At 34.1% G+C, this 14886-nt stretch overlaps 1 protein-coding gene across 1 annotated transcript in view; it reads right to left on the bottom strand.

Annotated features, from left to right (window-relative positions):
• Positions 1–215: 215 nt before the first annotated feature.
• ADGRL4 (adhesion G protein-coupled receptor L4) overlaps positions 216–14886 on the bottom strand; it is a 125569-nt gene continuing 110898 nt past the window's right edge. Inside the window, exons 14-16 of the mRNA XM_051999166.1 lie at positions 4173–4264; positions 1959–2127; positions 216–1650 (exon numbers count right to left, since the gene is read on the bottom strand). Of these exons, the coding sequence (XP_051855126.1) occupies positions 1588–1650; positions 1959–2127; positions 4173–4264 (324 nt within the window). The 3' untranslated portion in view covers positions 216–1587. The remainder of the gene's footprint in view (positions 1651–1958; positions 2128–4172; positions 4265–14886) is intronic.

Below are 14886 nucleotides of genomic sequence, written 5' to 3' on the forward strand. Positions count from 1 at the left end.
CCAGCCAGCCTGATGGTAACTCACACATGGTCATGCATGTGTGGCCACTTAATAAATACCTGGGCAGGATGATGTTTCTGACAGACCACAGACTGTCCATAAAAGAGATGAGGAGCTGAAAGGAAAGGACCAGCCAGGACACTCTTCAAATATATAAAGCTTCTGAATTTCCATTTCATGTTTGGTGAAAACTAAGAAAAGCTGATGCAAGAAAATTTCTTTCAGGCATTAGTTTATTTGGTAGGAGAGCATTTGTAGGGCTCAGCTTAAATACGAAGGAAATGGTTTTTAAAGTCAAAGCAAAATATTCCATATATTGACCTAATTCACACTACAGCAATCATTATATTTAATTCTGCAATTATTTCTTTGAGGGAAAAATGATATATATTTTTTCCCATTAGGGAGATAGTACATTTTCCCACACATGTTCAAACAAAACATCCATAGAGAAGTTTTCAGGGGGGAAGATACAACAGGAATTCTTAGTGATTTCTTTGTTATAAATAACATTTTTTTTAAAAAAAGAATTTTTTTAAAACAGAAAAATTAAATTATGCACAGTTTCATATTTACAAAGCCTTTTATCAGATGAAAATCATGTGAGGAATCTGGTAATGGGCTCTATAGGACTTCAGACAATAAAAACAAAGCATCTAAAAAGACCAGCCCCCCAAAGATAATATTCATTTCAGGAAAACTAATTTCAATAGAAATATCTCCTCTATGTACAATGTTTTTACACTTAATGGCATGTATAGCAATGGGCCTTTGACACACGCAGGCAGTAGCTTGACTGTTATATCAGGTTATACATTTCTCCAGCATTGATTTTTGACTTAATTAAACTCATAAAGGCACAGAAGTGAAGAATCAGCAGAGCACAACTGCCCATCGACAATTAACTTAAGAAGTGACTGAGTCTCTCCCAGAGTATTATTCACAGAAAGAAATTGATTTCTCAAAGAGGGGTCTATAAATTGCTGTTATAGAAATGTAACTTCAGAACATTTATTTAAGTTTTTGAAAGAGGTCTTTTCCCTTCTAGTCCTTATTTTATCCTTACCATTTCCTAACTAATTTATGTTGAAAAATTTACCAGAAGGACATCTGAATATTTTGAGTAGCCATTTAAAAAATCTTTTATTCTTCTTTTCTTCCATTCCCACTTTAGAGAAAGAAATTCCTTACTAACATAGGAAGGGAGGCATTTTTTGAAGGCAGAATTCAAGGGGAAAAAGTAGTTCTTTCATATTATTTGATCATTCCTTAGGTAAGAAATAAAATTTTTGATAGTTGTAGCTCTGTTTCCAATAAGAACTCAAATCCTCCCCACTTATCTGGTCTATTATTTTTGACACCAATTTACATTGATTTGTAGGAATTGTATAGAGTAGCTGCAAAGGGTAGAATATGTTGAATTGCATATTTCATGATAGTTTCTATCCTGTAGATGGCATGACTGAGTTGAAGTTTGACTGTCCAGTAGGTCACTTTGTGTTTTCACAATACCATATTTCATGAATTAATAACATTTAAGTCTGGTTTCTCTCTCTTTGCCTGTAGTGAATTGGAATGTTCTTTTATTTATCGTAGGCATCCAGAACAACAAGGAACGTTTTTGAATAACCTATAGTATTCTTCCTGAATCTGGAAAAAAATGAAGACAAACAAAAGTCACTTTTACAGAATTCCATGAACTCACTCATTATATATTTCTAAAAACTCTTATACTATTTTCAAATCAAGGACAACATAAGACTATCATGCTGAGATGCTTAAATATCCATATCTGAAACTTTCCAGAGAGCAATCAATAATAATGGTGATGAGATTCACTGTCTTTTGGAAATAAAGGCCAAGGGAATGAATTCTTTTCAGATAAAGATTTTCATTCATTGGAGTATCAGTCGTATGTATAACAATCATAAGATACTTAATGAAGATGAAATACTTACTTTTCTAGATAAAACACAAAGAAATATGAAGATGAACATTCCTTGAAAAGCATTGCTGATTGTGAAAAGATATGCTGTCACCACCGATGCATGTACAACATGGAGAACCCCAAAGATCCAGGTAGTTCCAAGGAGGAAGAGCAGAGCCAGAGCTCCCCGTGCACATGACCTAAATCATATTTATAATATTACAAAGGAAGCTTCAGCACATTGTTAGACACCTTTAAATTAAGTCTTCCATGATTATACTGTGGAAAATTCACAAGCCAAAGAAACTTCTTCTTTAACAAAGATTGAAAATAATTTTGAATTATGAAAAAAAAGAAATCTTACTATAGTTACATGGGGTGGCCTTTAGGGTGTGCTGCTGTACTGCTGCAAGAACTAATAGCTAAAAGCAGGTTATATACAGCATTAAAAAAGTGGATAATTTTTTAAAAAAAGAGACTTTCTTAATCTGAAAATATTTCCCCCCCCTCCCTCTTCTGGTATACTGCAGACCAATATGATTTGATTTTAAATCTACTGTTCATGTAATTCCCAAAGGTAAAACATATATCTGTTATGAAGTATTTCCCCTAAGAAACCTTGAAAAATGTGCTGTGTGCTCATAGGTCAGCCCATGTGCACAACATCAAAAGAATTTTCTGGCTTCCTTTCAGATGTGATACAGAAAAGGGTGCAGGATGTAAAACTAGATTTTCTTCTTTTTGATCTTACAACACAAATGCCTCTCAATTCTTCCAGGGTCAGAGTGTTGATGTCTCTATGTTAGAGGCACATAATATGTTTGTGTATGTATATCATAAGCATATACTATATGTGAATGTTTGTTTAATACATATGTGCACGTGTGTGCATGTGCACACATTTTGACAAAAAACAAAAGAATTGCCTATGACTTTGGTGAAATATTATACAGCCTTATTCACTGACTATACTGATGACTTTCATTGCCTTGAAAATGAAGTAACTAATGATTGCTTTCTCATTCATTCTTAGTCCAATCACTCCTTAGTATGGAAGATCTTTTAGCCCTGTTCCTTAGAAAATGAATCATTTTCAACTTCATTAAAACCAGCTCCCTCCATGAGACTGTGTAGGGGAAGGAGTAACAGAAAGTCATCAATCACACAATAGCTAAATCCTAACTATAAATCTGGTACAACACATGGAAACTGCAGGAGTGTTTCTAAGCAACACAAACAGTACGTTGTTTTCAATGTTCCCTATTGTACACTTCAGCTTTCCCTTCACAAACGATTTTCAAGGTCTCAATAAATCAGTTTTAAGGAGAGAAAGCTGATAGAGAAAATCATGGCAACATGCAAAATACGACCAATTCTCTACCCCCTCACAAATATTTTTAAATGATTTTTGTCCCTAAAAGGAAAATTACTAAGAAATGACCTTTGATTTTCTGAACACAAGCCCTATCACTTTTCACATAATAATAATTGACATTTATATATATGAGCTATCATCTTGATATTCAACAGAATCAAGAGAGGACCCTAGCATGTTGACAGGAGCCCCTGTGGTCAACTTGTGACCAGAGAAATGGGATGCTTTGATGGTTTGTGATCTGTATGATCAGGAAGGATACACATCAATGAAATTACTGGTTCATTGAAGTATTTGATTATATGGTGTTTTGAGGATGGCTAAGCACCATTTAGTATGATAATAATAATAATAGCAACAATAATAATAGCTAGTATTTATGTAGGACCTACTATTTACCAGGCACTGAGCTAAGAGCTTTATAAGTGTTATTAACTCATATGTTCTCTCAGCAACTCTGGGAAGTAGATGCTATTATTATGATTCCCATTTTACCATTGAGGAAACTGAGACAAATAGAAGTTAAGTGGCTTGCCCAGGTTCACACAGTTGAAGCTGGATTTGAACCCAGGAGTTCCTGACCAGGCTCAGTGCTCTCTGTGAAGGTACTCTGTGCCCACTCCACCCCATTTCTGTCTCTAATCTGAGATGTCAGTTTCTTGAGGTCAATGACTTGTCTTCATACTCCTAGTTTCTTGCACATAGTAAGCATCAATAAATAACATGTTAATTGAATTATGATCTCATTTGAACCTCACAATGGTTCTGTGATGCTACAAATAAAGAAATTGAGGTTTTGCTAGGTCAAATGTCTTATCTAGTGTCATGCAGCTAATATCCCTCAAAAAGGAGACTTTGAAGAAAGCTTACCTTATATTTTCATAGCAACTAACTTCTGGTTTTAGCATTGCAGTATGTCGAAAAACTTTGTAGATGATCACCCCAAAAGCCAGTAGATTTACCTGGAAAAACATACTAATTTCAATTGATTGCGAAATAATTCTGAATCTTAGTATTAGAGGTATATTGAGGAAGATGAGAAAAGAAGTAAAGATGTCACACTATAAAGAGCCTAGAAAAATCATAGCAGTTTTAGATCTTAGGAAAGCAAAATCTTTTAATAGACATGAGTCAAGCAAATCTGTAACTCGACCTAATCTTAACATCATCGCCACAAATGTTTATTGATTTCTTTTTTTGGTAAATCTCTCCTATTCCCAGCGCAGATTATTTTAAGCAGATGCCAAAAAGACTCTTCAGATTTCTCACTATCATACATATTGATCAGGACATATCATCTGTTGCCAGCAACATCAAAAGCTCCCTGTGCATGGAGGTCATTTTGGGTTTGGAAAGCTTTGGGAATAATTTAGAAAACAATTTTGATAGATCCTTTACTGAATGACATGGGTTATATTTTTATAAGGGTTTACTTGAAGAATGCTATTAGTGACTTTTCTGACAAAAATAGTTACTCTCATTTGAAACAGACAAGGGGGATCTTGAAAGAAAACTGGAACCTTTAATAAATAATGATCAATCACTCCACACATAATCAAACTCCAAATAAATTCTGTTTAATTGAATTAAAAGTCATTGCTATGTTTCATCAGACTTCATGAAGTTTTCTACCCTTCATCCTGTCCTGGATTAATCTCACAATACTGATGATTGGGGCTTATTTTCTTTCCTACATTTTGTGTCAAAATCTCTTCAAATATTTATAAGGTAATTTTTTTTTCTGTAAGGCATTCTGATTCTATTAACATATGCTTACTTATAATTTAATTCTTTGCATTTGGTACCATGAACTAAATATATGTGAATCATTTCTATCATTTTTATTTTCAAAAGTTTTTAATAAAGGATAACTATTATTATTTATATGTTTGGAGGACAAAAAGTATTTGTTTTTATTTGTCTTTCTAAACTTTTAGAAATTAGTTCAGCTTATACTAGAGCGTTAGGTGTCTGACAAAAAGAAAATTTTGCTTTAATCATTTACTTATCCCTTTATGAAATACTCAAATCCAAATGAACACAGTGACCTCAAAGTGTAGAGTCAAGAGTATTCAATGGGAGTTAAGAAGAGATTTGAGTTCTTATCCTAGGGCTTTCACTTGTTCACTTTGAGAGAAATTGGACAAAGCATTAAATGTTTCTGGTCTTCAGTTTCCTCAGTAATGAAATGAAGGCTTTGTAGTAGAAGTCCTATATGATTCCTTCCAGCTATATAATAAGATTGAAATAATTCATATCTATATCAATGTTCTTTTGTTAAATACCTCATGCTTAAAATAATATTAATACTTTATATTTATTTAGCATTTTCAGGCTATAATTCACCTTGACACAAATTCCCCAACATGAGTCTCATAACATCCTATGAATCATATATACCTGAAAGATAATAAACTGGCACCCATTTTACAGATGGCCAAATTAACAATAATTAACACAATGCAGTTTGCCCCAGGATTCCATTGGAAAGCCATTATATCCTGACTCCCCATATAGGATTTTTTCTAACTACTATACTTGCTTTGAATATGTTTTCCAATGGTTTTTAATTTTTGAAACTGTGATAGACAAAATGATAATGATCAACTAACTTTTAAGCTAATCATGACAAGGGAATATGTTAAGCTTTTATTGTCTTTATGTCTTGAACTAACACTAATTGGAAGCCTCTCTTTTATGATCTATTTTATGGGTTGTTGGAAATTTCATAAATTGCTGGGATGCTAGAATTTCAACCAAAGGGCAGGTCCAGTATTTGTTAAAATATAACAGTAAAACAAGAATTTTGTGCTGTCGCTCCTCTATGGGGTTGATCTTTGGAAGCAAATTCTTAGGGGTATAATATAAGATAAGGTTTAGGCTCTTCCATATTGGAAAATGTCCATTAATTCTAATTACTTCATTAATTAATTCTAATGGGAATAATGCTTCCCTATCAAGAAGAGAGAAGACCTTTCACAATTGCAGAGGGGAGATAAAATTGATTTAAATAAATTTAGGCAACAGGATATTTGAGTAGTCATCATTCAGGTAACTATTATGACAAATAAGTAACATTTTTATGTAATAATTTTCAATGTCATTAAAGCCTGACTATTCCAGAGACTCTTAATCTTTCTTATGGCATGGACCCCTTCTCAAAATAATGTCTCTTGCCTATACTGAATTGAAAGAAAGTCTAAATTTAATTTAGAAGTTAGTGGAATTGAAGAGGTAATTTTTTTCACCAACCAACTTCTTACAGTTCTGAAATGTAAGAAGACCTGGACCATATATTGATTCTAGGTTTTTACAATTCTAAAAGATTATCATCTCTTTCTAGCATAATCAATTAAGACAGCAAAGATGTTGTATAAGGCAAAATGCTTAAAAAAAGCACATGAAATATGCTAGAAGTTACTTTTTATGTCTTGAAAATATTTGTGAGACATTCTAAGCTACATTGGTTATCTTGGTAAAAACAGGAGCTAGAAAATATGAAAATTTTCAAAACAGTTCCAAAGACCCACACATTTTGTAATTTGCAGTATGTTCTAGCAGCACTTCTCAAGTTTTGTTTCCAATATAGCTAGCTATAGATTGGGCTGGGGAGAGAAAACTGTTGCTCACACCCCTTTGGGTTCTCTGGAGTGTTCACTTGTTTGGGCTTTGCAGTCCTGTGCCATATGCCAAAATTGGGGAACAGGGAAATGCAATGTTCTCAAGGGACAACTCAGGCCTGGAAATTACATTTTCCAATATGGAATGGAAAGCTTCTTGTGCTCATAAAAACCAGGTGCTGCTGGGCAGTGGCAAACTAATTCTCATTTCACAAAGGATATCATTGCATGTTTTTTCCCCTAAATCTGCATATGTGCTCATTTTGAAAGCTTTTCTGTATTGATGGTATTATTTATGATTGGTCCTAATCCAACATTTTCATTCAGTTGCTTCTTGTATTCTTGATGATATGAGTTGTAGGCATATGGAACTTGTTATTAGGAGACATTATTACATATTTCTAAAGTATAGAAATAGATTCAAGAAGTGTTTTGATAAGTTCAGGGATAAGAAATCCACAATGACATATTGAGGGGATGTTAAGGATATTTAGGGCATTTCCTTAAACTACAGATATCACAATGGGCCGTTCATGTACTCTTACCCAAATGCCCTTTGGGATCATTTTCAGAGAGAACATTAAGCAATCCCTTGGGATCTGTCATGAGGCCATACTTCCTCATGTTAAGTGAATACATTAAGTAATATATAGCTACCAGGAATAAAGAAATAATAGTCTTTGTGCACTCTTTTCTAGTGAGACTAAATCCACAGGAGGGGTCCTAATCATTATTTTATGTTATGGCTCTCTTTGGCATTCTGGAAAAGGCTATGGACCAATTCTCAGATTAATGCTTTTTAAATGTATTAAATAAAATACACAGGATTACAAAGGAATATAGATTCATGTATATGTATATGTATATGTATATACACATATAAAATCATGGATTGTAGGCTCTAAATCACTATTGATTAGAGAAATGCAAATTAAAACCACTCTGAGATATCACCTCACAATGTAAGATTGGCTAATATGACAGAAAGGGAAAGTGTTGCTAAATGATGGAAAGGATATGGGAAAATTGGAACACTAATGTATTGTTAGAATTGCAAATTGATACAATTTCTGAAGGACATTTTGGAACTATGCCCAAAGGGCTATAAAACTGTAAATACTCTTTGATCCAGCAATGCCACTATTGGGGTCTGTATCCCAAAGAGACCATAAGAAGGGGAAAAGACCCACATACACAAAAAATATTTATAGTAGTTCTTTTTTTGGGAGAAAAGAATTGGAAATTGAGAGGATGCCCATCAGTTGAGAAATAGCTGGATAAATTTTGGCATATAAATGTAACAGAATACTACTGTACTATAAGAAATAAGCAGGTGGATTTCAGATAATCCTGCATAGATTTACATGAACTGAGGCTGAACGAAGTGAGCAGAATCTGTATTATATAATGATCAACTGTGATAGATTTAACTCTTCTCAGTAATACAGTGATTTAAGACAATTCCAAAAGACTCATGATGGAAAATGCTATCCACTTTCTGAGAAAGAACTATAAACTACAAACGCAAATTGAAGCACAGTATTTTCACTTTTCTTGTTTTTTTCTCATTGTTTTTCCCTTTTGTTCTAATTTTTCTTTTACAACACGATAATGTAGAAATATGTTTAGCATGATTTTACATGTATAATCTATATCAAACTCCTTGGGGAAGAAGGAACAGAAAGAGGCAGAAAGATTTGGAATTCAAAATCTTATAAAAATTAATGTTGAAAGCTAACTTTATACATATTTGGGAAAAAATTAAATAAAAAGTGGAAAAAATGTTAAATAAAAAATCATTGCCCTAGATTAAGAACCAGTGATATAGAGGACTGTTTCATTTTGGAGGCATTGCTAAGTTGAAGAGTTCCTAGATGAGGTCCACCAGAAGGAGCTTTGCATCCAAATCCTATAAAAGTTGGTTGGTTGATGGAACTAGGGATGTTTAGCCAGAAGGAAAGGAACTATGGTAACAGTTCTCAAGTACTAGAAAGTCTGTCATGTGAAAGAGGGATTAGATTTGCAATTACTTGGGCCTACAGGTCATAAATAGGTAAAATGGCTGCAGAGAGACAGATTTAGGCTTGACTTCAGGGAAAACAAATCCCACAACCAGCACTTTCCAATTATGCATTAGGTCATTGGAAGAATCAATGGGTTCCTCCTCACTGTGAGATAACTGGATGGTTATTTGTGTATTATACTAGGGATTCTTTTTAAAGCACAGATTTGAATCACCTACTGCAAAAGTGCCAGACAACTCAGAAATTCTATGATTTATTTGATTCTGTAATGTGACATTTTTTTTTTTTTGTTACGGTCAGTTAGTGATTCTTGGGATGAAAGGAATAAAAATACCCTCCTCTGTGTGTGCTGCCCAACTCTAGATCTATGATGCTAGGATGCTAGATAAATATTATGTCCTAACCTTTTTTAATACAGTGTAAATTACATGGAGTTACTAGTGTTTAATTTGAACAGTAGAAGGTTTCATAGAGTATCAAAGCTATGGATAATCTGAAGGCCATTATGGATGAAGGTGATGATGAGATTTGGAAGAAGAAGGTGTAAATACAGGGAAAAGAGAAAAACAAGATAAAGTAGACAAGCCAAAAAAAACCCCACCTATAATTAGTAGTAGGGATAGTTATATAAGGAACTTAGAAGGAATAACTCTGGCAAGGCTGAAAAAAACAGATTGAAGACATCAGGAGAAAAATAAACCAAACTGAAATTTTTGCAATCTGAGCTTTAGCATTAATTTTTGGTATAGAGAAAATCCCAAAAGGAGGAAATAAATGAGATGCTTCTTGATCATACTCTTCTCCTAATGAAACAAAACAATAAGAATGAAAAGAAGTGAAAATGAATTATTAATATTTTAACATGTATGTAATGATTATAGTTTTAAATTATGAATTATCTAAGTACTCTAACAACAGCCATATAAAGTCTTCCCATTTGTGATTTCACTTCTTTCTCCTATGTTTTCTCTCATCAATGATCTGGAAAGCTTCAGTGACTTTAGTAGATTAAATGACTAATTTTGCTAGTCACTCACTCCTGGAATTTCATGCCTTATATCTGTAACTTTCCCTGTATTCAGGATGGGTTTATTTGTAGAATACCTGCTAAGTAAGTAATGGGATACAAAAAAAGTATAAGATATATCCCTGCCTTTAAGAAATGGAAGTTGTTAGGGAGACAGACCAGAACATATGAAAATGATCTCATTGGTAACATATGCTCAGAAAGATTAAAAGGGTTTAGTATGCCCAATGTTTTCCACCATGAGTAGAAGGTAAGCTTCTTGAAGAGAAGGCTATTATTGGATTGTCTTTATTCCATGGATGGTATTGGAGATATAAAGTAAAAATAGCACATTTCCTGTCTTCTGGAAATTTACATTTTACTTGTGAAGAAAAGCATTAAACATATTGAATGATGAGATTTTATGTGCTCTCTTATTATCCTAGAAATAATAGGGAAAGGTAAGGAAAAGTTCCCACATGTTGGGTATACCCTCTGTGGCAGACATAAGGCAGGACATAGTTAAGACTTATCTGGGATAAGCATGTATGGATATGTTGCAATTTGCAATATTGGAGAAATTACCAACATTGACAAAATCATAGATCTGAGTTTCTAAGTATTCCAGAATTTTCTCCAAAATCTAGTATAGTTCCTTGTACAGAGAGGGCATGTTAGCATAATATTCACATCATTTATATAATATATACAACCCACATTTTATAAACATAAATGCATATATATACACATATATTACTTATGCTATAAAATAGTTCATACTAGTATATATTATTCATATATTAGTATCTATCTAAAGCTTTAAGGTACACAAAGTGTTTCAGAAATATCTTATTTAGTCCTCTCCACCACCTGAGAGGGAGATGCTATTATTATTATTATCACCCTTATATTATTGATGAGGAAACTGAAGCAAACAGCAGTTAAGTGATTTGAATAGGGTCATATAGCTAGTGTCTGACAATGAATTTGAACTCAGGTCTTCCTGACTACAAGCAGAAAATAACCCAACTGCCTTAAAAATTATTACTCTAGTCCTATTTTTATCCTGAATATTGGAGTTTTTAAGATAAATGAAGACTTAGAAATGAATCTGAATTCACAAGCAATTTGTTTTACAGTTCTCGAATCATCAACCAACAGAGCCTATAAAGCTTTCTTATGGAGAATATGCAAATCAGAGTGCGAAAAAGAAGAGAAAGAAATCCTCTGGTAATCCCCACCATGTCTTGTATCACAGGAAAGACTGGAAATAGACACAGGGGTGGTATTTACCTAGACCAAATAAATAGACCACATCTAAAAGGAGATAGTAAGTCATCATTCAATTTAGGAGGCTCTTGATTCTCCCCCTTCCAACTTTAGGGCTATTTATTTATAGAATGGAATCTGCACTCTTCTTCATGATGCATATTCCTTGCAGAAGATCAGTGGGCATCCTATGTTGCTCGACTCAGTGCATTAGAGCTTTTTCAGTGCCTGCTTTTCTAGAACTGGAAAATTTAGCAAAAAAGAGCTAGTGAAAAAGCAGAAGATAATTCTGAAAGATTTAGATATACAAGTCCTGATTCAGTCTGAGTGCTTCAAATTCAGACTTCAAAATGAATCCCCCCAAATCAGTCATTTTTCTTTTCTTAGTCTCATTCTCAATAATTGATGAAGCCATCTATATGCTGATGTCAGATCTCACCAAAAAGAATGAGAAAATTTCTCCTGCTGCTCCTTTAGATGCAAGCTTGAATTTTTTACATACATCAGATGGAATCTGGCTCCGTTGGAAATGTGTGATATTCAGAACTGCTATATTTCTCAACTGCTCGTATTATCTTGAAATTAACCAATTTACGATAGCCCCAATTTTGTCAAGGGCAAAAGACACAGGTCATTGTGTCTGCCTGTCTAAAGACATGCATGAATTAGTGGTCTTTTCTCAACCAATGTGCTATTTTAGTTAGAGTACCATAATGTTAAACAGTTAACAAGGCAACAGTTTAAACTTCCATTTTTTTTTAAAGTATGCCATATTAATTGCACAGAATTGCTCACAAGCTGGCAATCAAGCCGTCTCGGTTTTGTCTCCTGTATGATTTTTCTTATTATTTCCTCCCAATTGGCAGTGCTTCTGTAAATGCTTTAGCTACAGTACTAGTCATGTAGAGCATTGGAAAGCTGGAAGTGGGGGGAGAGCAGCAAGAGACGCTAAAAATTAAATTAGAATAAAGAAATGCTCAGCAGTAGTACATGTGAGATTTTGCAATTATAATTGCTCTGAAAAATCTCAATTATTTAAAATATGAATACTTGATAGCTAAATATATTTAAGACCTTGTCTAAATAAGTATTAATTTTGTCATAAAATTATGCATTGCCATGAAAATTTAATAGAAAGTTTATAATTTATGCTCTAGACATAGCATATTTGGCAAGTGTGTCAATGTCAACATTTCTGAACACATTCTTAAGCAGGCCTTTATTTATTTATTCATTTATTTTTTAGGCTATGCCTATATTTTACCTTAAAACAAAACAAAAAAAAAATACATCCAAATACTGGCACAAATCATAACCAACAAATGCTGTCCAAAGGAAAAAAGAAAACCACTACCATAAGAAACTCAATTACTTATAATTCGTATTCAAATGGAACCTTCCATTCAAGAAGACATTATTCATTCATTCAATAAACATTTGTTAATGACCTACTGTGTGCAGAACAGTGTGTTAAGTGTGAAAAGCCATACAAAGTTTGATGAAGGGGCCTTGTCCCTCCTCAGTAGTATAGCTCAAATATTCCTCCAATATCATCCTTTCCCTGATCCTTCCTATTAAAAGGGCGTTTACCTTCCCTTTGAAATTCTTTGTATAACTTTGCTTATACTTTCTACATTTCTCTGTGTGTATATATACATATACATGCATGTATATATATATCTAAATTTACTGAGGGAGACAGAGACAGACAAACAGAGACAGAGGGAAATAAAGAGACAAAGAGAAGAAAGAGAAAAAGGGAGTTAGAGAGGAGGAGGGGGGGGAGAGAAAGAAAAAGGGAGAGAGAAAGAAGGGGAGAGAGAAGGGGGAGAGGCAGGGACAGAAGAAGGGAAGGATTAAAGAAGAGGGAGAAAGGAAGGAAAGAGAAAGAAGGAGAGAAGGAGGGAGAGAGAGAAATGGAGAAAGAAGAGAGAAAGTGGGAAGACAGAATGGAGGGACAGAAGGAGATGGAGGGAGGGAGGAGGAAAAGAAAGAAGTGGGAGAGAGAGAAAGAGAGAAGGGAAGGAGGAAGAGAGGGAAGGAAAGAGAGAGGGAGGAAGGGAAGAGGGAGGAGAGAAGGAATAAGGGAGGGAAAGATGGAGAAAGAGAAAGACGGAGACACAGAGAGACAGAGAAACACACATGGAGGAATTTCAATTCCAATAACAATAAGTTACATGAAGGCAGGAGCTCCCCTGCTTAGTTTAGAGTACATTGCACAATGTGGGAGAGAGGCAGAGAGAGGACGGATTTCATTGACATAAAGTGGAAAATTACTCCCTCTGTCAATGAAGATTAACAGCTTTTTTCTGGGGTATGAGAAGATTGCATTGGCTTGCAAAAGGTCCTATGTATAACTAGTAATACTTGTTATTACTGACTCCAGTAATCCAGATTGTGGATAATTCTGACACAGAGGCTGGCCATCTATTCACTATGCCAGGCTTTGTCTTACCTTGAATACAGGAAGGTTTCCTCAATGTTTGCCAACCTGAATTGAACTAATCCACATAGGCAGATAAATTGATATGATATTACTGATATCAAAAGAATACAACAAGAGATAGAGTCTCAATAAAGGAGACAAGACTTCTTAAAATTGCTATATGGTTATAGGTATGCAGGCAGGCAGTATAAGTTCTTGGGATTTAAACTTTCAGAGAAAACACACTCTACCCACTTAGAATAAATACTGTCTGTGTGATATGATTCACTTCTAACAATGTGAGGTCAACATGAACTGTCATAGTTGGAATGTGGCCATTTTTCATCTAATTGTAGATTAAACATCCAAATTAAGGTTAAAAATAAAAATGTGAAATTCTGAAATGACCAGTTAAAATATCTCTAATACCTCCAATAGTATAAATGACAAAAAGACACCAAAATAAATAAAAGGCAACAACAAACCAAGAATGTTTTTAACAAAGCTTTGGATTAGGGGGCAGCTAGGTGGCACAGTGGGTAGAGCACCAGCTCTGAAGTCAGGAGGATCTGAGTTCAAATTTGACCTCATACACAACAATTCCTAGCTTTGTGACCCTGGGCAAGTCACTTAACTCCAATTGCCTCAGCCAAAAAAAAAAAAAAAAAGAGCTTTGGATTAGAAGACAGGACTTTTAACTTCACTAAAAAATTCCTTATGCCGGAGGAATGCAAGTTATGGAAACTTGACTTCTGAAAGGCTTCAAGCATAGAGCCGGCAATAGATTATCTGTGTTTTCCCAAGAACCAATCTGGTTAAGTACTTAGAAGCAAATAATAGTAGGGTTGGCCAATTGGTGATGGATTTTTTGGATGTAGCAATACATAATAATCACACTAATTAATATCTAGAAAACTATTATAAAATTGTTCTGAGTTCAGAGAAGTCCCCTTATATTTCTTCAGAGAAAGTGGCAGAAGCATAAAATCAATTCAGTATTTTTGTATTGGCCCAGTTTGGTCATACTTGGAAGAGTTTCTCTCCTTCTCCAATTCTCTGATGGTATAAGATTAACATTTCAATAAATATTCATCAAGCAAAAGCACTGTAGTCAGTTCCAGGAAAGATAAAAATTTAGATAAGACTTGGTTCTTTGCCTCATGTAGATTACATTCTAGGTATCAGATACACTTATATACAGATAGCTAACCATCTTAAATCCAGAAATTACCAAATTGAA

The sequence above is a fragment of the Antechinus flavipes genome, chromosome 4 (assembly GCF_016432865.1).
Source record: "Antechinus flavipes isolate AdamAnt ecotype Samford, QLD, Australia chromosome 4, AdamAnt_v2, whole genome shotgun sequence".
Lineage (NCBI taxonomy): Eukaryota > Metazoa > Chordata > Mammalia > Dasyuromorphia > Dasyuridae > Antechinus > Antechinus flavipes.